The 24,926-nt window shown below is 36.3% G+C and overlaps 3 protein-coding genes and 2 long non-coding RNA genes across 5 annotated transcripts; 4 read left to right on the forward strand and 1 right to left on the reverse strand.

Moving 5' to 3' along the window:
* The first annotated feature begins 1,689 nt into the window (after positions 1-1,689).
* LOC115449736 lies at positions 1,690-5,586 on the forward strand. The gene is made up of 2 exons (XR_003939201.2): positions 1,690-4,947; positions 5,241-5,586. It is a non-coding gene; the product is annotated as an uncharacterized LOC115449736 (long non-coding RNA).
* LOC115449735 (protein lethal(2)denticleless) lies at positions 5,372-9,615 on the reverse strand. The gene is made up of 4 exons (XM_030177623.2): positions 9,421-9,615; positions 9,151-9,347; positions 8,841-8,952; positions 5,372-7,841 (listed from the first exon to the last, which is right to left on the reverse strand). The coding sequence occupies exons 1-4, from the start codon at positions 9,461-9,463 to the stop codon at positions 6,172-6,174; spliced, it is 2,022 nt and encodes a 673-aa protein (XP_030033483.2). The 5' UTR covers positions 9,464-9,615; the 3' UTR covers positions 5,372-6,171.
* A 405-nt stretch (positions 9,616-10,020) lies between these two features.
* On the forward strand, positions 10,021-15,395 carry LOC115449734. Its single transcript, XM_030177622.2, has 2 exons — positions 10,021-10,360; positions 10,438-15,395. Coding segments are annotated over exons 1-2 (1,734 nt in total). The 5' UTR covers positions 10,021-10,358; the 3' UTR covers positions 12,170-15,395.
* A 2,216-nt stretch (positions 15,396-17,611) lies between these two features.
* LOC115449737 (3-oxoacyl-[acyl-carrier-protein] reductase FabG) lies at positions 17,612-23,121 on the forward strand. Its single transcript, XM_030177624.2, has 4 exons — positions 17,612-17,923; positions 20,271-20,496; positions 22,457-22,543; positions 22,809-23,121. The coding sequence occupies exons 1-4, from the start codon at positions 17,670-17,672 to the stop codon at positions 23,043-23,045; spliced, it is 804 nt and encodes a 267-aa protein (XP_030033484.2). The 5' UTR covers positions 17,612-17,669; the 3' UTR covers positions 23,046-23,121.
* LOC115449738 lies at positions 18,266-18,862 on the forward strand. Its single transcript, XR_003939202.2, has 2 exons — positions 18,266-18,587; positions 18,732-18,862. It is a non-coding gene; the product is annotated as an uncharacterized LOC115449738 (long non-coding RNA).
* Positions 23,122-24,926: the final 1,805 nt, after the last annotated feature.

A 24,926-nucleotide genomic window follows, 5' to 3' on the forward strand; every position in this document is an offset into this window, starting at 1 on the left:
CCCGGTTGTATAATAGTGATGCGACTCGAATGATCACATACACCTGCAATCGTTCGGATCACTCCCCTTGTCGATTATGTATCGATTGTCGTGACTGCGATTTAAATCGAGTCCTTTCAGTGGCGACTGGCCATGTCCTGTGTGTAAAAATCAGTAGTTAAATGTGAATAATCTATGTGTAATAAAATTATCGGCCAATAAATGGCAAGTAAATCTATGTTAGTCACAAGACGTGTATGATGTGCGTCCCTAAGGCGCGTATACAAATATATTGACGAGGTGACCCGTGAAGGTTACGCGATTGTTTTTTTAATCCTTTAAACTATTTATCTTCGAGTCTGAGCGCTTTAGCCATAAAAAGTAGCGCTCTGACACGAACCAAAACGAGTTGAACACTGACCGACGGACGCTGACGCCGTTCGGGTCGCATCACTATCGCGTGGTGACGAGGTGTCGGCTGCGAGGTGCACCTGTTGTCATTACTCGGCCCAGTGGTGTCGGGAGCCATTCTCATCCCCGACAACACTTCACTAATTCCAAAAGTACGGATCTCGGATCTCTCGTGTTAATTGTTTTATTAATGTGAATGTTGCATAAATCTCTCTCCATCGGATGAATGATATCATTACATCGGACAACGTAGGTGCATTGCGCAGTGTTTCAAGTCCCAGGACGCTACGTTCGGATTAGTCCTCACTACACCGGACGCTGGTTGCGAGGAACTGTAGTGACCGTCAGGGTCGTCTCCTCGCGTAACGTTTCGCGGTCGGTATTCGACACGGCACTTCTTCTTAATTGTTACAGAAAATTATCGCACAAATTTTGAATTTTTACTACTACTATACGTGGTAATTTATTAAATAAATCTCTACCTATCGAATACGAGGTTAAAATTCAGTCATTTTATATCGAATCTAAGTTAAGATATCTACATTCTACATGTCAATCGGAAATAGTGTGTATCCGGTCTAATTGGACGTTCGCGTAACAAGTCCAAGTATTGAGTGAATCGGTACGGATGTTAAAGTTGTTAGTCCATTGAAAAGTTACATTTGGGGTTGCGTTTTTTAGAGGACGCAATTTTATTTTTTAGAAGTGTAGGGGGGGTCAGTGTAAAGCTAAAACCAAGTTTGTGGGGTCGCCGCCCTTGTCCCACGGCCGCCATCTTGGGTTGAAATAGTTTTTACGATGTATCTCTTAAACTATTTATCTGACAAAAAAAAATTATAAACATTTTTTGTTGCAAATTAAATTCTCTACAACTTTGGTCCAGTAACTTTTTGTCGTAGAACTATAAATAAAAAAGTTATAAGCAAAAATGTTAAGCAATTGCTTTATCTGTCCCAAAGCGATTCAGGATCCAAGTAATTCGCGTACAAGCCGACAAGCGCGGGTTTGTGTTGCACGTATTATGAACCTTATAAACACACGTTCTGATAACGTTGCAATGGACATTGCTTAACATTGAATTTCTTAATATTTTTGCTTATAACTTTTTTATTTATAGTTCTACGACAAAAAGTTACTAGACCAAAGTTGTAGAGAATTTAATTTGCAACAAAAAATGTTTATATTTTTTTTTGTCAGATAAATAGTTTAAGAGATACATCGTAAAAACCATTTCAACCCAAGATGGCGGCCGTGGGACAAGGGTGGCGACCCCACAAACTTGGTTTTAGCTTCACACTGACCCCCCCTACACTTCTAAAAAATAAAATTGCGTCCTCTAAAAAACGCAAGGTAAGGCCTAAAAAATGTAACATTTCAATGGACTATGTCAGTTATCGCCTCGGCGACGCAGCGATCCCGTAAGACTATTGAAAAATGATAGTCCCCGTACTGTTATTCGCGATCGACTGCGCCTGTCGGGACGACAATTGTACTTCAAACTCAAATTTTATAGATGGCGCTTATAGTAGTACTTAGATTGCGTCCTTCGCCTTTTAAAAGGTGGTAGGTAGCATTAATATGTAATTTGTACATACATATTATATAATCGTGATTACGTGACCTGATTGATAATCATTAAAATTAGACAAAAATAACTAGTCTCGAATCGTATTATGTAGATAGGCGTGCGAAGGTCGTCCACGTACCTTTCGATTTGATCTGCTTATACAGCTTGTTACGACGTTTGCCACTTCATTAAATAGGCAATAAATAATTCATCTGTAGGGTATACAACGAAATATAACACATGACTATTGAGCGCCATTTTATCTCAATAAGGAATGTTAGTCGGTGTAAGAGGAGTGGGTCGGCCGGTGCCGTGTCGAGTACGGGACGCCCGCGACAGCGTTCTAGTTCCTCTATTGCACTCAATTTACAAACAAAGTACAAAATACACGATAGCGTGACGTCACGTACCTGCACTCGGTGTACTGCCGTAGGTGCGACGCACACGCGGCGCGTACACGCGGCACGCACACGCGGCGCGTACACGCGGCGCGTCCCGCGTGACTCACTACCGTCGGCGAGTAGATCACAGGTATAATAGATTTTTGAAGTGTTTACTCGTTTTGAATACAGTTAAATTGTCATTTTTGTATGATAGTATGATACGGAGAGTTGTACGGAGTTGTTTTGTACCGCGACGTGTCCGCACGTCTGTTTTTCGCGCGTGGCCATCGTCGGGCGACAGGTGCCCGAGTTAACGTTTTAATTTGTCTATTGTGATAAAAGGTATTGTATTGATATTGGAACGACTGATTACGAGCAAACGCGACATCACGGCCAACAAAATTGAATAATTTACGGAGTCCGCGTTTGCTCCCGTATTAGAGGTGTCACGGCTCTGTGACGTCGCCTCGAGTTTTTGATCTCGAATTACGACTGATCGCGCCGGCGGCCGCGCCGGACCACGTGACTCGTAACACGCCGCGTGCAACACGACGCGTGCAACACGACGCGTGCAACACGACGCGTGAAACACGTCGCGGGACGTGACGCGTGGTCCGGCGCGGCCGCGCGAGCCTAACGTGATTCCTTCATAGATTAACGTTTATATTTTACCAGTTTTTTAAATGTCAATTGATATGAAGACGAGTTTGCGCGCTGTTTATGTGCAATAACAATGGACGGTGTCGCAGTGTGTGAGTGAGTTGTGGAGGTGACGCGGCGGCCGAGTGTCGGTCCCGCGCCGCCGGGCCCGGGCCCCGGGACCCGCTTCCCGGACCCCGGGACGGAGCGCATCCTCGTCGTTCGTACAAATTACATCGGTTGTACTCTAGTTATATATTTATGTTAGTAGTTTTTTAGCGGGGCTAAAATATTCTGTTAATTGTGTTGTGTTATAAAACGAAAAAAAATAAACGATTTAAAAAAAAATGTGGTGCGAGTGGATACAGTGGATTTAACGATAAAGACATTTAACAAATTTTCAAATTAATATTATAAAAAGTACTAAAACTTTTTTAAAAAAATTGCTTTGATAATGTATGTACATAGTGTTAAGTTACGTAGTTATTAAGAGCAGACTTAGATGTAGTAGTATAACAAATTGCATGGCGGAGGCGTTCGAAGCCCAACCTATTGTTAACTTTCTTCTCCTTTGTGTTATTTTTTTATTCTACAATAGTTTTCGTTACTGACATTTTGTTATGGTACCGGCCGCGGGCGGCTGTCTCGAGCTCGCTTGATGATCGCTTCTGAAGACAACTGTTCAACTATCTCTCAGATATTCAATTATAGTATCAGCGCCGACGCTCACTGTGGCACCGAAGAGTAGTCGATGACAATCAAAACACCACCTCATCTCATTCCGAAACTGCTGCTATTAGCATAACAAAAACGACAATATATTAAATCAGACTCTTCACAGCCACTGTTAGCCGGCACTGACAGCTAAAATCTTTCGTGCTAAAAGTATCTCTACACACAGTCTTCAGAAAGCTAAGCTCATCAAATATGTATATTTTTCAATGATAAGTGTGCGCAAATTTTGGTAATCAGGAGCGATGCGTACTTTTAACTGTACATCATCACTGCCTCGTCACTCAGCGCCAGACTATTAACCCTCATAGTATAATGTGTAGCAGTGCAAATAAGTGTTTATATTCAATCAATTCAAATAGCGGTTGTAACGTTTTATGACGACTTTTTGTAATTTTTGTAACGTCAGTTCAATATAATCGCTATTGTAATTGAATTTCATATTAAATCTGACGCTGAGTACATTCGTTAACGGAAGATTATGAGCTCGAAGCAACCGCGCCTGCTTCAATCAGCGGTAATATGTAAAATGAGAAAAATAATTTATGTTTTTTATATATTGATTATTAACAAACGTAATAAAGAGTGAGCAAAATTGCACATCTTCGATATCAGTGTTTTATTATTCCCATGTGTTTGTGATGTCTACCATTATTACAAATGGCTCAATAACAGAACCGAAAGGTTATAAATCTTTATTGATTAAATATCAAAATTCTAAAAATACTGCTTTAGGAACACCCATGTTACATTACTATCTTGAATTCTTTGTGTTTAATTCTCTTAGCACTCAGACCATGTATATTATAATTCTCTTTGACTCAGACTCAGTATTTGATAGACAATTTAATATCAGTAAACGAGATCAGTAAATCAAAATTTGACACTCAGGTCCCATATCTATTATGATTCTCTTTGGTGAAGCCATTCAATTCAGAGCATTTATAATAATTCAATTTTACTTACTCTATGATTCAATTCTAACTTCTCAAATTCTAGTTATTCCGATGTGTTAAAAAAATATGGATTCTTTAATGGTTTTGAAAAAGCCTTTAAAGAAAATCCACTTCTCGAAATCTCTGAAACCGAATAAATTATCAATTCTACCACAATATTGCTCGACAATCAGTGAAATACAGGAAGATCCCTTTCCTGAGTTTTGTGAGCGTCAATTTGCGTGCGAACATAAAATATCCTTTGTGAAACTGTATTTCGATGCGTGCGTGAATAATGAAAGTAAGTGGTGAGGCTTCAGCTCACGTTTTTTGCAAGAAGTGTTACCCACTTCTAGAACTCAGAGGACCGCGGTATCAATACAAACAATTCAACAATATAATTTAAATCATTTTTTTCTTAGATTACAAACACTAAAAAATCCATTCCCGGAACTCGACGCGAAACTGGCCGCGTTATTAACACCCCTACGATTCGTCATTGTGGGCAATCACAAGCATCAACCACTTACGATTGACCTACTTGATCTTAGAGGCGTGCAGACACTAGGTTGATTTAAAAATTGTCTGTTACAGAATCAAAAAAATGTCATTGTAATGAGGGGGGAGACACAAGCCCCCCAACGCCGATGGTGACCACTCACCTCGTCATGGAGATGGAATACGGACAATAAACTAAATATAATTGTTCGTAGAAATAAAAGATATTTTCCTCCAAACTTATTTTATTTATTAAAATATATAGGAAACGATTCTTACAGTCAGTTGCAAATGCATTAGATTCACTCCGGGAGATCCGAAAACATATCCTATGGTCTTCCGAAATAGCTATAAACTAATTCTAATAAACGTGTTGATGTAATCTAATAACATTTTATTATTCGAATTATCACCATGTTTTATATCTCACTTTAGTGGTCGGCACAACGTCTCTTACTTTGTAAAATATTTGGCTTATTTTTATTTTGCCTCATATACATTAAAATGAATTACCTAATATTTTATCAGTCAATTTTATTAAATTTAAAGGCGACCACAACCGACTTCACAATTTTGATATTATAAGTGCTGAAGTTGATGAGTTATCAGCATTTGAAGATTTTTGGTATGGTGATATAAGGTGTTGACATATTATAATTGAATACTTTAGAAATGTCTGTGGACTAATATGTACTCCAAGGTAGTAGCAGCCGAATGCGACATTACAAGAGGTGCCCATTCCAGCAGATTCCACGAATATTTAGCTTACCTTGAAATGAACAAAATTAATATTATTGTGATGTCTCATTTTTGTTCATTACCAGTGGCGAAAGGTGAAATTTTTCGAAAGGGAACTGGACACAACATATAGGTTCTATTAATAGTTAAGACTTTACATAAAGGGAAGCCGATAGGGATCGGGTATCTGGACTCTTCGCCACTGCTCATTTCACAGATTCCAATAATAATGTCTTAAAAATCTTTGCAAAATTTGTAGGGAAGAAAATACTGTGGTCGCAATTTATTCTCATTTGTCCTTAGTAGTTAATTTGAAATATGTGAGTAACGTCCGACTTTTTTTATAGGGTTTAGTAGGTTTTTCTGAAGTGGAATTTCTCCTCGGTGGTGGCAAGCTTTCCTTGGGACTCGGCGGGGCTGTTATGTTGCATTTTTCTACAACATCCGAAACTTTTCCTTTCTTTTCTCGGCCCATTAACGTCAGCCAGTCTGTGGTGTCCAGCTTCTTCTTGGCTGGAGACATTAGCCTCAGATGCGGCGCCTCTCCATTCAGCACGAAATTTGGCAAATCCTTCGTAGGCGTTGTGAATGTTATTATCCTGACTTTACTCGGCGACACTTTCACGGTCGACCTGCAGTGTACCATGGTCGGCGAGATCGGCTTCGGACTTTTCGGGGATAGCGCTTTGCAATTCCTTTTCTCGTAATTCTTCGTTGGTGTCATAAACGAACTGCCCGGTTTAGGGATATAGGTCCAGTCGGTACTCGCGTTCAGATCTAAAAGACATTTCTTGGGACTTTCGGAATCAATCGGCGTGTCAAGTCGACGTTTCGTTCCCGCGGGCAGCAACTTCTCTTCTTCTTCTTCAATAGTTGGCTCCAATTTTTGTTTTTTGGCCATAATTTCGCCCTCATTCTCTTTCGACGCATTCATGAGGTCAGAAAGACAACGCTTGGTCTTCCTGTCGGAAGAACTGGTGTGGCACTTCGCTCTCTTGGCGCTGTACGATCCGGGAGTATTATACAGCTTTCTTTTCAGTGAATTGGGTGTCTTTTCTAGAGCACCCCATTGTGGTAGACTCGTGACCTCCGTCCGTGGGACTATCTCCGCTCGACCTTTCACCTCAGTGTCACTGTCTATAAACTCTCTGCCGATCCTCCAGATTTTATGTCTGGCGTCGTCACTGCACGTGACGACTTTCGTATCACCTTTCTGACACCAGGCGGCGCAGGTGACCTCGGCCCAGTGTCCCGTGAGCTTGACGATGGGCTCCGAGTACTTCACGTTCCAAATGTATGCGTTCTTGTCGCTGCTGCCGCTTACCAGATACATGCAGTCAGGACTTAGGCTTGTTTTGATGTAGAACGTGCTGTTCTCGTGCCCGATGTATCTCTGCTCTGGCAAAGTGTTGTAAGTGGAAATATTGAAACAGTAAATAACGTTGTCCATGCAACTGGCGTAAAGTCTCATCGCGGCATCATCTATAATCAAGTTGGTATACCCATTCTTTGTCGAGCTGCCGCAATAAGGTATGGAGTGTTTCGGCAGAGGTTCTCGTTTGTACACATTATAATTTTTCCTCAAATCCCAAACTTTTATATTTCCATCGCATTCTCCGCACGATATGAGCGTCATGTCGTCTTGGAACACTAACCCTGTGATACTGATTGCTCGATGATTGTCGATGCGAGGCCTTTTACTGTGGGATCCTGGTGTTTTTGGCGTGAAACTAGAATGGCAATTCATGAGGCAGTTATCAGGTTTGAGGACCAGCGAGGGTTGGTTGCACGCCCGTATATCCCAAATAAGAATGTGTCCATCCCTGGCGCCTGTGGCAAATACCGAGGGCTCTGTGGGTCTGAATACAGCAGTTTTGACGGACCTGGTATGGCTGGAGAACACAAGTACGCGCTTTGGAGATCCCTCAGCAACATCCCATAATGATGCTGTGTGATCACCTGTGAACAATGATGTCAGATATTTATATTTTAAGATAGGGCAAACAGCCCACCATGTGTGCATGCAAAGTAATCAGTACTGTGTGATTGCGAAGGATGAAAACCCAGAAACGGTGTATTAATCGCTTTTCACAAAGAACAATTACTTACAAAAAATGGGATAACACCAATGTCAATAAACATAGAACACTTTATGCATCCTAACAAAGGACTTTATTTGTATGCATTCAGAAGGTTTATAAAGTGCAAGTATATACAGACAACAAGTACATACAAAGACTATATTATATGATGAGTGGTCATTGTTTCAGTTTGGCTCATTATACTGATCCCAACAGCAATAATGGGGGTTGTAACCTAAAACTAAGATATCGTTATATACAGACTGTAAACTATGTAAACCTAGTTCTTGGACTCATACCGGCATAATTTGGCCTAGTATTAACTAATTAGGTGATTTGAGAAAGTTTATGTGTTAATTAAGAAGTAATTTTGTGACAAAATTAATCAAGCTGTTTAGTAACATATATAAGTTAAACAGTCTAATTTTATTATTCAGCCTTTTCTGATCGACTATATAGAAAGAATCACAAAAATAACCGTTGTTATTTTTCCTGTACAGTTATTCACAACTTTAGCTGTAGGTATTCATACAAAACAATGTAGTGAGCACCTAGTTAATGCCAGATATCATTTTTAATGTAATTCTCAATAGGATTGCTTGATTTAAAAACTGAAAATATTTGTCGAACTTGAGAATTAAACCTCAGCATTCACAGCATAATTAAAATAATCAAAATTTATTTCCAAATATGAATGACCAGTTTTAAGATTTAAAAAAATTGTGTAATTATTATTATTAAAAATATTTATTGTAGTAAGATACACCAACAGCACTACATACTATAAAAAATCAATGCAATAAAACAAAACAGTACAGCATCTGATATGTGTGCTACTAATAGAAAAATAATAATATAAAAAGTTTCTGTAACTCACCAGAAACTGTAACAAAACTCATGTGCTGCGGCATCCATGCCAAGTCAAACACAGCATTGTTGTGGCACTGGAAGCCCTCCAGTGTACTGGCAGAGCTGAACGTGGATGTGTCCTGTAATATGCACCACTTATGAACACTTACATGCATACTGTGTCACTCACAGCTTATTTTCCAAAGACAAGTTTTCTTTTACTTACATAATTTAATTCGTTTTTAATTTTATCTAGAACTTTTGTCAAATATTATTTGCATACTTATTTACTGACTACTGGCAACATGGGTGTACCATTTAAAACGTCGGAGAATTACCTGTATAGCCACTCTTCCATCCTCATTAGCAAGAGCTAAGATGTGTTCATATCCAGGGGCTTCTGAAAACCTGCAGGCAAATATCGGCGGGTCCTGATCGAAGTTTGCAACAATATTTCCTCCCTGCAGCCCGTAATACGATTCACTACCATCAACCAGCAGCCGCTTTAGGATGTTATCATAATTAAACCGGCAATCTGCAATAGATCCATGTGTTATTTCAATTCAATGAACTGAACCGATTCCACTAAACATTTACAATACACTTACAATTGCCATATTGACGATCGATTAAGTTTTGAATGTCGTTCATCTTGTTTTCATTGTAACTTCACACAAAACGCAATTGTAAACACTGTTTCAAGCACCACCAGATTTTTCTACAATGTTCTCTGATATAAAAAAAAAAACACGCACGACACCGTAGGTATGATCACAAAATAATAAGGCGCGAAAATCTGATGAATGAAAGAGAGGCAAAGATAATATGTCAGAAAAATCAAAACAAATATCTATGGTTGAATCTTACAATCGATATCAATGTATCGACTATTTTATAATTACCCAAGTTGATAATAATATAAACTGTACCTGTAAGTCGAGATAATGGCTATAGCCTTTTTTGGAACGTAATGAAAATAAAACCTTAGAGGGATAACATTTCGAACCTTATTCATATAAAAAATACACCTATAAAAAATATTTGGAGAATTTATCCAATTATCCACGAGGCGATAATATGCAATTATTGTATGTACATACATTGGTAGCGGGTGAGTGTGACTATAATACCCAAAATAATACCGGACTGTGAAGTGTGAGTGAGAATCTCGCATTATTTTTATTCTATAGATATGTATTAGATATAGAAATCTTTAATCTATAGCAGTCTATGGTACATTCCAAACGCGTTTGCATTTTTGTTGTGAGAGGAAAAGTAAAATTTTATTTTTTGTAAAAAATATTGTTTCAATTATTGGTTTTATACAAATTTACTTACTATGAGCATTCAATTTGTTTAGTTCCGTATATTTTGAGATACAAATAGGGAAGGATAGGACGTTTAGTGTTTCGTTTCGCTGTGTAGCGAAGTCAGTCATCTAGCGGTTTTTATTTTCCTTTCAACACAGTGTATTACGTCGTTTCACACTCTCCCGTTGATAAAACAAGCTACACAGCTCAATATACGTTCGTTAAAGGTGTTTTGAATGTAAGTAATGTAAATGATTGTATATATTTTTTATGTGTAGTTTAGTTGTGACGCAACGAGTACGTACAAATTTCCAGGTGTATGGAATGTGAGGCGTATACAGAAAATGGACATGGTAGCGGCAAGTTGCGGCAAGAAGGAGTCCGGCCGCAACACTGTAAGCAAGAGTCAGGGACCGGCGGCGTTAGCGAGGTGCGCCTGGGCTTCCCGTGCGGCGTGGGGCGCGGGCCTGCCCGCCGGCAGATGTATCTCAGCGTGGCGGCGGCCGACGTCACGCCCGCCGCGCCCGCTGCGCTCCTCGACGATGCTTCCACTGAGCTTCCCTTTATGAGCAACATGGATGAGATATCCTATTGGATTTACACCAAGCGGGCTCCTTGCCTCATGAACTATGACAATCTCATCAAGAAACAGTATGAGGAAGCGCACAGCTCCAAATCGAAGCCGAAAAGTGTTCACGAGGTGCCTTCACCCAAAAAGAAGAAGAAAAGAAAACTATCCATCCTCGATGATGAATCAGTGTGTGCTGACAAACAGCAAAATGTTTACTTTGATGTTTCACAAAGGAATAATAAGAAAATGATCATAAGTAGTAAGTCTGATTCTCACGGTTCGGACATTGATTTCAATATTAAAAACTCATCAATACAAGGCAAACCAAAGAGGTCTAAATTACAGAGGAGCAGTCGCACCACTCTGCACAAGAAAAACAAAATCATCACATCCACACCAAAAGTGACATCACTGAGAAGGAGCCTGCGGCAGGCTCAGCAGACACTAAACAATAGTCACTTAAATATGTCATTTATGTTTGGATCTGGAGTTGTAAATGGCAGTAATGTCAAAAACAATGTTTCTTTAGAAGAGACTGCTGCAGATAAACAAAAATTAGAAAACCTTGCAGGTGGAGATCAGTGCACTGACAAGAAAAATGCTACTAATGATAAAGTTAAGCCTAATGGGGTGAATGGACAATTTGAAGACCTGAGTGACATGTCTGGCTTCACTGCAAACTACATACGGTCTACTAAAGTGCAATCTAAGAAGACACCAAGGAAACTGAGGTGTAAGTCTGCTAGAAACCTTGTAAAGGACTCTAAACCCAACACATCTAAAGAGAGCACCACTGTTATGTGTGTCAACAAATCAGTGAACACCCCACAACAAAAAGCTACAGTTTTGAACTGCAGCACTGATTCATCACAAAATGTTATCAACTTAGTCACCACTAAGGACAATGACAAACCAACAAAAGTTAACAAAAGCACATCTTTACTGAAATTCATGGACACAAAGTCCAAGAGTAAAGAAAGCGTAAGTAAACCAAAAAACAATGTCAACCTAAACATCTCATTCCAGTCTAGCACTTCAAGGTATCCTAAAAGAACGAAAACGACAAAAACTGTAACCAATGCACAGACTAATAACAATGAGAGGAAAGTTAGCAAAAATTCTAGTGAATTTGACAATTCAGACAGGAAGGAAAACCCAGATGACAAAATAGTGTCTAGGACACGGAGCGGAAGGACTCTTGGGCTGACTTTGAGACAGCCCGAAAACACTGTACTTGTGCTTAGCAATTCTACTGAGCAAGTCAGTTCCATGGTGAGCATGAATGTAGCCAGCCCCCGAGCAGGGAGAGAACGGGTGAAAAGGAAGAAGCGTGTGTTAAACAGAACTGTACGCACAAGAAGGAGTGGGCAGTTGGCTCAAAAAGACTCTACGCGAGATAAAAGTGGTTTCGCGGCGTGTTTTTCGGACAGTGACAATGACAGTGAGCCTCTCCAGAGGAAGTTTTTCTGCACATGAAGTTAGTTATTGTTCCAGTCTCAAAAAGTTATTCTAAACCAAGTACTGACTAGGAATTACAAATTATTACTGGTTTTCACCAACCTTCACAAATCTTAGACTGAAATGTAACACTATGATATGAAAGTGCCGTGCCGTTGCATTGTTTCATTTGGTGTTGATATACAATTAACAAAAAATGCTAGCTGTTATATGTCTTCTATGTTTATGGGAAGGTTGATGTAAACAGCCATATAAATCACAATCTATAATCAATTTCAGAACCATATTTAATACATTAGGTAGTTGTATGCTTGTAACATCCCAATATTGCCCCATGTAAGACTAATATTGGTATTTCGTGAAAACTATATAGGTTTCCATTAAACAGAAATGTTTTTAATGTATGGATTTGCTCAGTGCCTCTTCCAAGCACAGCGCAATGTAAATATTGGCGTATTTATGACAAAATATACATGTATTTAACTTATACTACAGGACTTTATGTATTGTTGATTCCACAATACTAGTGATAAAAGCATTTTGTTACATTGGACATTTTGAGTATATTTGTATCATTTAGCTGGCCAATTGATGCAGATTATTATAGAGACTATGTTCCTAAAGGGTTGATTGTGAGAATATCAGATTGGAATATGAATGTGTAAATGTATTACAATTAATTAGAAATAACTATGGAATTTTGAAGGCATAACAATATGTTAATTAATTAAAGCCTTAATGTCAATATGAACAAGATTGTCTCAATGAATGCATAAGTTGCTATTATAATATTTTATATTATTACAAAATGGTGGATTGCTACTTAACTTTTTGTCTAAACAGCAACAATTTGTAACCTAATCACCAGTCACTTCCCTTAAAAGTTGTATGTTGGCTCAATGTTTTTGTGTTGCAATGTTAATTATTTTGATGTGTTGTATGTTATATCACAGATGTGAACTTGGTATATTAGCCTCAGATTAGGTTGATCTTTATTATGAGATATAAGTAAAAGTTATGAAATTATTGCCAAAAATAATAATAATTTTTACTACTTATGCCTTTATCCATGAGTTATTTCAATAAATGTAGAGATAGTGGAGGCTCTGAGGGGTTCCAAAATTGTTTAACAAGCAAGGAACAAACTTTTTGAGGCGGGTAACATCCGTGTTGTATGTATGTGTGAAATCAGTATTTGGACTGAGGAGTGTTTTGGATAAGGATGGTTGTTCATCTTATCACCTCGCCGCTGAAAATAGTTCTTGCCACAAAAGATTATAAAGCCGTGTATTCATTAGGCACTAATGGCACATCAAATCTTTTTAAAACACAAAGGTCACATTATGACCCATACGAAAGATTTTTCGCACTAGAAATTGCAGATTTTTCCTGGACATATTACACTTGTAGAGCAAGAATATTTGGTTATTGTTGATATTGTAAGTAAAAATTCTGGCCTTTTAGTTCCTTACTAAAACAAATCAAAGTAAACTGAAAAATTGTTAATGGCAAAATTCTACACTGTTGAGTGTTGCATGCTATTTTTGCCTAGTAAATAAATGGCTTTAGATTTTGGGCTCTGCAACAATTTGTGTATAACACAGGTTGCATTGGATTTATTTTGTACAAAGTGCCATTTGAAAATTAATATAAATTGTAATTATAATGTAATTGGAGTAAGTAGGTGTCGTAGCAGCGGATATTCACAGATGTATCACACAAATTCTGTTTTGAACCAATTTCTAGACAGGGTGTGTCATGTGTATTTGTTGATAAGCATTGATAGCAATGGAAAATATTTCTGATATTAAATTAATTTGTATATATTAGTCAATTAATTGATTTCCAACATGAAAAAGTTTTTTAATTTTTTATTTATAAATCAATTGTATAATTTAATACCAGAATTTTATATTAGACTTTATGTGTATGTTATTTATTGTCTGTGAATTTTCCGTTGTAAGTGACAAAGGGTTCAGAGTGTTGATGCCAGGGGTGCCCGCGGTCTTCACATGATTTTTATTTCACCAGTGATTGATTTGTGAATAACATGTACAACTGATGCTTCTGTTTATAGCTTGTCTGAAGTCAATTACAAGTGGAAACAGATTTGTTTTCGAATATTAAAGGATAAGGTGATAGCAGAGATTGACTGACTTCAGGCTGTCTGTAAATACTGGCTCTATAAAAGGCAGAGAACAGTCAGCAGATGGTTTTTAATTGTATATTAATGAGTGAATATTTTAAAATATGTGATAATATCCTGTTATTACATGAACTGTAATAATTTATAATAATATTATAAATTATTATTATCACAAGACAGCATAAAGCCCACTAAAATATTATTTTAATGGGCTTTATGCTGTCTTGTGATAACAGACATTTTAAAGCGATAAATAATAAATATTTTATAATAAGAGCTGTACTCTGCCTTGATTGTAGTGATATTTGATGGTTAAATAATGTTCCATCAAACTATATACTACACCTATCATCAATTATGTTTTACTGCTATGTCCATTTTAAAAAGTAGGTAATTGACTGACAGAGAAATCTAGATAAAAATCTATATTCATTGATATAATTTATATTAATTACGCTCTCTTTAGAAATTAATTTTAACTTTCTCTAGCCGCAACAGCTATTTTCCAGAATAAAGGAAGCAACGGAAGTGAGATAAATAATACATACAAAGAATTGCGCGTGGAATAGCCATACATAATAGTAATTTTATTATAAGTAACATGAATTATTAATAAATTTAAAATTTTAAACGAGAAAAGCGCGTATTGCGTATGATTTATTTATTTCTGGTGTTAAGAGGTCTTATGAAATAAATAAAATCTATACAAGGATATAAAACTTTATTAATTATATCAGAAGATTTGTATATTACTTTTTATTATACTGTATACTTTTTATTTTGTTCCGTGCACTTGGATCTCAGTGGCAGTTATTTATATTGAAATATTGTGATGGCTGTTCCATTTTGCATTAATTAAATATAAAAATATTGTTATTAAATAAGAACAGGAATAGTGAAAGCCCCGGGCGCGTCCGTCAGCCGACCTATGTACCCAAGGCGAACCATGACTGTGTTAATGTATCCGAGTATTAGCATGCGTAATGCGTATACATAAATAAATATAGAGCACGTTTCGTTTCATAAATTTATGAAATATTTGTGTACATTTTTAGCTTTATGTATTTCAAATTACTCAGTAAAGTTACTCTTATCCATTTCTAATGTTTTATTTCGGCGTTCAATTTTAGATTAGTTTTAATATGACCTTATAATTTTATTTCGACGAATATTAATTAATTGTTGTCATGTTTGCACGACCTGCCAAAATCATAAAATCTACACTATATAAAGTTGAAGTTTAATTGATTTTCTGAACGCGCTAATCTCGGGAACTATTGGTTCCAATTGAATTATTTTACTTATTGGATAACCAATTTGTTGGTTTGGAGCGGACTGCCGAGACGAATGTCCGCAGGTTCAAATCCCAAAGACACACACCTCTGACTTCTAAAATTGTGTGTATTCTTTTTTAATTATTGCTTGCTTTAACCGAGAAGGAAAACATCATGACGAAACCTGCACACTTGAGAAGTTTTCAATAGTCACTAGATCATATTATGTCAGAATCATTATATTCTAGTCAGAATACTTTTTCAATCAACCATCATAATGACTTTTCTTACGTATTGTTATATTCTGTTTGCTCACTAAGGCAGTAGTGCGCTTATTTCATCACTTTTTTATTGCATAAAATTATCGGTTAAATTCTATAAATGCAATTAATTTGTCCAGAGCTTAGACTATCTAAATTCTAGGCTTTATGAGGGTACAACATTGCTAGGCCGTCAAGATATCTACGTATTTGATCACATGATTTATTGTAATGTAAATAAGTACTCAATCTAAATAAAGTTTACATTTCGTAGTATTTTGCGCAACTCTCATAATTATCAACTGTGTTTTGGTTATTTAATTATAAAGCTGCGCTACTTTTAGATTATACTTATTAGATAGTCATTTTTGTACGAAATTATCGCCAATTATTATTTTAAGTGAATAAGATTGATGTCTGATTTAATTGGCCATAATTAATTAATTAGACAATTTATGAAATCCTTCGATGCAAATATTGAGGAATCGAGATTTCGTGTTGACGATTTTACTGATAGAATTTAGGTAAAATAAATTTGTTTTTTTTTTTTTTTTTTGCCAGATTACGTCTATGCAAGTATCAAGCGAATCAAATGCACAATATTATAAAACATACAATTGTTATAATATTATTTGCGACTAACATAAAATGTCTGTATAGAGTTAGGAATATTGCTGCACCTATTACTCAAGTATGTCTAATTAGTTATATTAAGTTCCCAGATCACTTAGGTACCTACTTATACTAAGAGATATATTTTCTATAAAAATAGTTCGCAGGATTATAGGATCTTTAGATTGTGACCAATTTTAAATAAAGTCACTGGTAGGTATTTACATTAATATTTTAAGACAACAATCCTCCTGAAGGATACAAGGGAGAGAACATGGTTTTACCCAACTCTACTGGGCCTCGTGCTATTGCTGACCTAGATTCAACTATTTATATTATGCAACTATATTCTTTATTATTTATAATTATTATTGTCTACATGTGGGTCAAATCTGAGAAAACACATTTAGCCTTTTACTGTGGCCATGGACGACAGAAACTTAGACATGTTTTCAAACCACGTTTATATAGTGATGAAGGTGTGGTATTTGGGAATTATTCTCGTATTTGTCGATTTGCGATTGATTAGTTTATTTGCGCTTTTTACCAACAGATAGCTAGGTGAGTAGGTGTACCTGCTTGGGTTAATATTCAGTGCTCTAGCATAAGTGCCTTCAATGCAAATTAACGCTGTAGATATATGTCGTAGTTAAACAACTTTAGTTTTTTTCCTGTGACGGTAAATGTCAAGCAACATAGCAAAACAAAACCTCAGAACAATAACGACAAAACACTGAATTACAAGGTACATATATATAGCGTAACCTACATACATGTATATAGCGTGAGTATGACCGAGTAATGCAATAAGCAGGGCCCTTATTCTGTATGATAGTGTAAACGCGTAACGCGGCCGTGTCATGTTATCTTCGAGAAATGTGCGTGGAATGGTATTCTGTAAGCCAAATTTCTATAGTCCTAAACATGATGCGTTGTGTTATGTGCTTGTTACGCACTGTCAAAATAACGTACGGGATAGAGAATAAGGCCCCTGGTCTTATATAACTGTACAATTCATATAAAAAAATTATAATACTTAAGTACTCACAGCACTCAAAGTGTAGGATTTGGGAATCATTCTCGTATTTATCGGTTTACGACTGTTAACAGTATATTTGCGCTTGTTGCCAACAGATAGCTAGGTGGGTAGGTATACCTACTTGTGTTGTTATTCAGTGCTCTTCGAACGACTGGGTTGAACGCACGCGTTATTATTTAACAAAAAAATGGAAACAACATTTGATAATAAAATAGTATTGGTGACAGGTGCCAGTTCGGGTATCGGCGAGGCCATAGCATTGTTGTTTGCAAAATGTGGTGCTAAATTATCACTTGTGGGCAGAAATGAAAAGAATTTGCAAGATGTGGCCGCCCGGTGTGCCGCGGAGAAAGGAATTCAACCGTTTATTATTGTCGCTGATCTTTCTACCGACGAGGGATGTGAAAAGACCGCTAAAGACACGTTGGCTCATTATGGAAGGCAAGTTTATTTATTATAATTGGGTGTTTACTTTTTTATAATTTATGCTTTCGTAATGAGTTGGTAGTAGGGTAAGGCTCATATTTTTAGCGCATTTTGTAAAATGTTTGTGTCCGAAGAGTTAGACTCCAAAAAAAATAATAAAAAAAATATAATAAATCTAGTTTTTATAAAAATGAAATATAGTACGTATAATGTTTTATCTCAAATTTTTTCATAAACATATTTCTAGTATTTATTTTTCCACATTAAAATAAAAAATGTTCGACTTTTTCATTCCATACATTTTGTTGGTGTCCGCATACGCCCACTCCACACAAATCATTACACATATAATTTTTATCATTATGACTTTTTATTTTTCGTATATATCTTGTTCTATAGGATATTAACTACGAAAAAAAACGACAACAACTACAATTAATCACCCCGTATTGTATATATTAACAACTTAAGAGGTGTCCCAAATTTTATTCTCTTGTAACACGTCATTGTGTAACGCGATATTTCCTGGTCTTGTTTATAATCTACCATAAAGAATTAATTTAGTTGAAGTGACAATACTAGCTCATCGTACTTGACACATTCCTGAACAATTCCGCCATCTTTTTTTCGTGTTAGTTGGAAGAACGTGTTGGAGCAGACTGTTTGTCGTTAAGAAAAGGTAAGATTTATTCCTTGGAATTATCATTAATTAAATAGTTGTCCTGATTTTTTGTTTTAAATCATACACAACAATCATTTCTTCGTTGAACTATGACAGTTTTTGAAGGCTATATTTATTACTTTACATGTTATGATTTTTTAGGTTAGTTCGTGTTGTAAATTACATCCGTTGTGCGACAGAGTGACACAAATTGTGCGACGTATTACAACGGAAATTATAAAGGAAAGTGTAGATTGTAATATTTAAGAACAATAAAATTTTTGATCACTACACAAACTGTATTTATTTTTCCACAACATTTATAAAACATAATTTAAAAATAAGTCAGCTGAATCTGAAAATAAACAACTTAATAATACGTCATATATAATAAAAAATATATAAAAAAAATCATGTTTTTAATTTAATATTATTATTTATTTTATCAATTTACTATACACAAAATAATTCGAAAACTAAATATACATACTAAATACAAACATACATAAAAAATGAAATATATATACCACTCACTTATTTAAAATGCAAAATAAGCTCTGTCAGTGTTACTGTGTAAAAAGGTTTACAAATTCTGTTGTAACACATTATTTCAGTTGTGACACCTTCTGTTGCGATCTCCTGTATGCGATAGCGCTAAAAATATGAGCCTTACCCAGTATAATCACTGTCATATTAAATATCAAAGAGATATGTCCAATTACCTAGCTAATTCACTACTTACGAAATTTTTTAAATTTCGTTAACCTATACTTACTTACCGAAATGTCCAAAATAAGTTCCTACCTATTGAATATGAAAAAAAATATATGCACCTCTCTTCGCTGCATTGACTATGGTTATTTTCCAATGTCTGCAAGCTACTGACTAAGATATTTAATTATCTGCCTACTTTTGGGTTGGTACATTGGTGTGGTTTTATTTTCAATGTACCTCTTTAAAATATTTTTTTAGTTGTCCGTACCTCAATAGGGAGGGTATTATATTCTTTGCTCGATAGGAACCCTTATAGGATTTCTTTTTGTCTATCCGTCTGTCAGGACCCCCTTTCTCAGGACTGCGTAGAGCTATTAAGTCGAAATTTAAGTGGTTATGTAACTAAGATGTCAAATAATCGAGACTACGGTATTTTCAGCTATTAAAAAGTTTCATTTATGTCAACATATGACCGCTTATGTCAGTTTCTGTTGACCTAGAATCAGTAAAAGCGAATTCACTATTACAAACTTATTATTTTCGACTGGTGCAATAACCGTGTCTAGGGATCAAACGGGAAAGCTAAGTTTGTCAAATTTAAACTTATAATACTTATATAAGTACTTTATATATTTAGATACCTTACTTACAAGTTTGTACGGTCTCCTCCTGTTTTTTATACAACTCCATGATACTAGTAGCCGACGCTTAACGACACCTGTCCATAGTTACAAACAGACATCTAGAATGTTAATTTAAGGTAAGTATTTTACTATGCTTGTCGTCCTGGAACATCAGAATAACTATAACATACTATAAGAATTTGCAAAGTTCTTCAAAATAGGCTACATGCATTCGTTTGGCGGCAGAATTATAGTAATTATGGTGGTGTCTAAATGAAATGTCGTGTACAAGAATATAAGTAGATATTAATGAACTACTAATTTTCTTAATGAAAATCGTAATAACTAAAATTCAAACTCCCAGGTTGGATGTACTGGTCAATAATGCTGGGATCAGCGCCAGGACCTGTATCCAAGTCACCGACATGAAGATCTTCGACGATGTGTTCAATACGGACGTGAGAGGAGTCTACAACTTGACGAGGCTGCTGGTGCCGGCCCTCATAGAGTCCAAGGGCAATATTGTCAACATCTCCAGCATATCTGGAACTGTTGTTGTGGTTGGCAGCCTGCCGTACGGTATGGCGAAGGTAAATATCGGAAAAAAACCTTATGAAAAATCCATAATAGATCATACTTTTTTAAATTTTCCATCAAATTAAATTGTTGTTCAAAAAATAATTAATTAATCCATTCTAATCGAATTCCGGCCACGGCGGCCAATCTCGAGCTAGCCAGTTACGCAAGATATAGTGCGCAATACACGGGTGCACTCTCATACTCCGGTGAGACGACAATCTGACGTGACCGGAGAGAGACCAGGCGTAGGACTAACGGCTTTGCGTACTTTCCGAAGAACGGCGGTATCACACCGCCTACTTCCTAACTCTGTGCTGCGACTGAGTAATATACTTTTATCTTCACTTTGTTTATACCTTGCATAATGATATTTAGTATTATACAAGGCATAAACAAGGCAATTACTATAAAACATTTGTCTTGGCTTAATATTTAGGATCAACCGTCCGACATCATCCCGATTTGGGGCATCAAGAATACTTTTACCTTATCAATTTAAGTATAATAAGGTGCATTCGGCTAAGTTTAAATGGTTTTTGTATGAGTTGAGTTCGAAAAATTTTTTTTTTTTACACATATTTAAGTGATACAATGCATAATTATACATCTAATTTCTCTTTGCGTCGTATTCCTCACTATCGAGGGTCGTGACCTCCCTTCTGTATCACTTTCTCACAAACGAGCTTTCTCCATCTGTTTCTGTCTCTGGCGGTGTGGAGGGCGCTGTAAACTGTATGGTCAAGAGCGGTGCGGATCTGGTCAGACCAACGCATTGGCCTACGGTCACAAGACCTTCTCCCAGCGACTTTGCCGGTTATGATGAGCTTCACGAGGTTGTTACCGTCTTTTCTTGCAATGTGACCGAAGTAATCCAAGATTCTGGGTAGCCAGTCGGATGATTGCCGCGAGGAGATTTTGAGTTCTCGCAATATGGAGATGTTAGTCCGAAATGCTGTTTAAAGGATAGAGAGCCTCTTTCTCCAGCACCACATCTCAAAGGTGTCAATACGTTTCCGCTCTGCAGCTTTCAGTGTCCAAGTTTCAGCTCCATACGAAAAGATCGAGAAGACTTAGCTCCGTACCAGCTTGGTTTTGGTTTTAAAGGAAATGTTACGGTTTCTCCAGATTTTTTCAAGGTGAGACATGGCGCTCTTAGCCATGCCCATTCTCTCGCACACATCTAACTTAGGAAACTATTATTGGAGCAACGCTATCTATATGATAACTTGATCATCTTGCCATTCTTCCTGTAAACAATAAAATAAGTAAATCTTACCACAAAAATGTCTTTAAAAAGTACAATAAAAAATGTGTTTGTTTGTCCTTCAACTTTATTTTCTTTTACTTTACCGACGCTAGGTCGCTGAGGCCAAAATATTACTAGGTATGTAGGACGCGTTACGTTAAAGGACAAACAAATTTAGTTTTTTTACTTTTTTAAAGATTTTTGTGTTTTATTTAAGTAGTTTTTATTTCAAACTTTTTTAATTAAGTAGGGCCTCAATCGTTGTCTATGTAACATCTAATAATTGAGACGATTCTTATGAGTTCAAACACGCTATGCCCCCTGTGAGTTGCTTACGAGGTGTCTATACCGTAGATATGGTTATCAAAACCAAATAGAAGGCCCGATCAATGTTAAAAAAGCGTAAATTACCTTTTTTGTTTCAATGCACACAGCACACGTCATTTTTGCGTAGTTAGTAGTTCTTGGTCGTAGCATCAGATGCGGTATATAGGGCGGGGCAAAAATAAACGATGTCGCTGCCTATGTGGCTAAAACTAATGAAATAACCAAACTTACGCGGTATTTTTGCCTTTTACGATCTTACTCCTTATCGGAATTTAACTGAATGTGCCGTGTCTATGCTTTTGTCAAAACTCGTAATATACTGGTATTGGACTATGTTCCCACAAAACAAAGGGCTATGCACTAAATACGAAATAACTCAAGTATCTGTTCATTGACAGGCTGCGTTGGATCATTTCACCCGCTTGGTGGCTCTGGAGCTCGCTCCTAAAGGAGTCAGGGTGAACGCAGTCAGTCCTGGGTTAACTGTGAGTACCTTTTCTGTTTTTAGAATTATAATTTTACGATTTCAATCATTAGATAAAATTTCTTCATAGGATAAAATACAACAAACTTATGGAATAAATAAAAAAATGCATTTGTACGTCTGTTCCAATTTTTGCTTTTATGTTCAGTGGATTTTATTAATGTCAATAATAGATGCCCAACCGCAGAGCAATTACTGCGTACCGTATGATTTGGGACACCTCTGATATACTTAATATCTTTAATAACGTATTTCAACTGTCTCAGGTGTCCAACATCGTAAAGCGCATAACTGGTTACACAGAAGAAGAGTACCAGAATTGGCTAAAGAAGGGTGAGAAGACGGTGCCTATGGGGGAGGTGTGTGTGGGCGAAGATATCGCCAAAATGGTGGTCCACCTGGCCAGCGACCACAGCCGCCTCGTCACCGGCGCCATCGTGCAAGTCGACGGCGGACTGCAGTTCTGCGGCGGCCTAAATATATACTCTGAACAAATAAAATAATTTAAAATATTGTATACTGATTCATGCTTAATATAATAAATTGATTATAATTCATGCGTAATATTATCATCCTAAATGCGTAATATTTAGTCTGTCATTAAAATTCTCTTAAGTACCGAAGCCCCTAAAACAAGCACTTCTAGTTGTAAATATTATTATTCATTATTCTTAGAGATGTGCCATATGAAAAGTCTGTTGGAAATTGATAACAGATGGCGCTTTAGATACATAGTTGAGATAGTGTTACAAATATTTAAAAGAGGACGCCGAATAAACATAATGTATGTCGCAGTACTGTGGGGCGCGTCGTCGGATGTGCGACGAGTGGTGCTAGCTTGTAGTTAGTCTTTTTTTACATCCTATTTGCCGTTTGTCATCCTTCAATTTATTTAAATGACAGAATTACAAATAAAGTACAAGATGGCGCTATAACGGTATTTGTGATTTTTTTTAAAAAATGTAAAATTGTAGATAGACATTAAAAGCTTTTTTAGTAATCATTAAAGTTATAGAACGAATTGATGTAGTAAGTTCAATAATTATTATTTTTTTTTATAAGGATATGAATATTCAATTTACTTATTCCAACGCTACTTGTCAATAGATGACGCAAAACAAATAATATGTATAAGTACAAAAAAATAATATTTTCCATGTCGGTTTGCAGTGAATATGGAATAAAGATGGAACAAAAAATACAATATATTTTAAACGAAATAACAATTTTGTAATATGAATATTATAACATAACATGCACAGGTCGTATCGGCTTATATTGACTAAAACAAGACTTTTAAGATTATATAGAGCAGACATTCGGGAGATTGTCATACAAAAATTTTGCGCTCATACGATGGTCAATCAATTTACCGTGAAATAAAAAATCACCCATGAAAAATAAATTAGACAGTGCTTCATCTTTTGCACGGTAGATGGCACTAGTTTGTATTAATAGTTTTCCATTGATATTTCTAAAGATATCGGTCATTTGTTATTGATAATACTGTACAGTGACCGTTACTTATATGTATTCCGTATTTGTGTAAGTACATATGTCTAAGGTTTTTTAAAATGAACACAATAATTAACGTAAAATAATAATCGTTCTTTTTTATTAATATACACATGTTTATTTAAATCATTAAATTCGTAATAAGTACACATTAAAGTAAACAGTACACTTGTGGGTTATTGTAGCATAAGAAGAAAAAAATGATTAATTTGCTAGCAGATTGCTGTTCAGAAATAGTAAAGCTTTTCGATAACAGATAGCGCTATTTATAATTTATGTAAATTTCTAGATTTATAGAAGACAAAATTGTGTAGCACGCTGTACGTTTTGTCACACGGGCGTTTTAAATATGCTGGCGACTCATTACCCCTTGGTAATAACTATAGGGGCATAAATTGGCCCTGATTTACGGTCTATAATTAATTATACTGTTTATGTCTGAAAACAATAAACTTACCTACACCAAAATTAATAGTCACTTGCTCTAGAGATTTTAAAGAGTGACTAAAATATCTGGCCTAAAGTAAAATTCACATTGCACAGGGAGTATATATTAACTCTATGGATCTTCTATTTTAAAATGCGTTTCGCGGTTTTACCCTTATCAAGCCGACTTATACGTTGTAAAAAGAAAGTACCTACCAATAAGACTTAATTATTTTCGTAATAAATAAATAAGACAATTTTATGTGTTTAAAGTTAATTCCACCTGCTTGGAAGTATGTTTATTCAATATTCAACTTTTTCCCAGTACGGCACCTGTATTTTTTGTAGAAGTAACTTCACGTCGGCTTCAAAATATTACAATTCTCATGTCAAAGCCGGAACAACGGCGAAATAATGCCCCTTTACGTTAACACCTTGTTGGT

The sequence above is a fragment of the Manduca sexta genome, chromosome 24, assembly GCF_014839805.1.
Source record: "Manduca sexta isolate Smith_Timp_Sample1 chromosome 24, JHU_Msex_v1.0, whole genome shotgun sequence".
NCBI classification, from domain to species: Eukaryota; Metazoa; Arthropoda; class Insecta; order Lepidoptera; family Sphingidae; genus Manduca; species Manduca sexta.

What these genes read in the sequence shown, in the direction of transcription:
- LOC115449735 (XM_030177623.2), bottom strand. Translation starts at nt 9,463, where the DNA reads ATGAACGACATTCAAAACTTAATCGATCGTCAATATGGCAATT. An exon ending in CGATCGTCAATATGGCAATT is followed by an intron (nt 9,348 to 9,420) that starts GTAAGTGTATTG and finishes GATCTATTGCAG; the next exon opens with ATTGCCGGTTTAATTATGAT. An exon ending in GAGTTTTGTTACAGTTTCTG is followed by an intron (nt 7,842 to 8,840) that starts GTGAGTTACAGA and finishes CATTGTTCACAG; the next exon opens with GTGATCACACAGCATCATTA.
- LOC115449737 (XM_030177624.2), top strand. Translation starts at nt 17,670, where the DNA reads ATGGAAACAACATTTGATAATAAAATAGTATTGGTGACAGGTGCCAGT. An exon ending in ACGTTGGCTCATTATGGAAG is followed by an intron (nt 17,924 to 20,270) that starts GCAAGTTTATTT and finishes TCAAACTCCCAG; the next exon opens with GTTGGATGTACTGGTCAATA. An exon ending in CAGTCAGTCCTGGGTTAACT is followed by an intron (nt 22,544 to 22,808) that starts GTGAGTACCTTT and finishes CAACTGTCTCAG; the next exon opens with GTGTCCAACATCGTAAAGCG.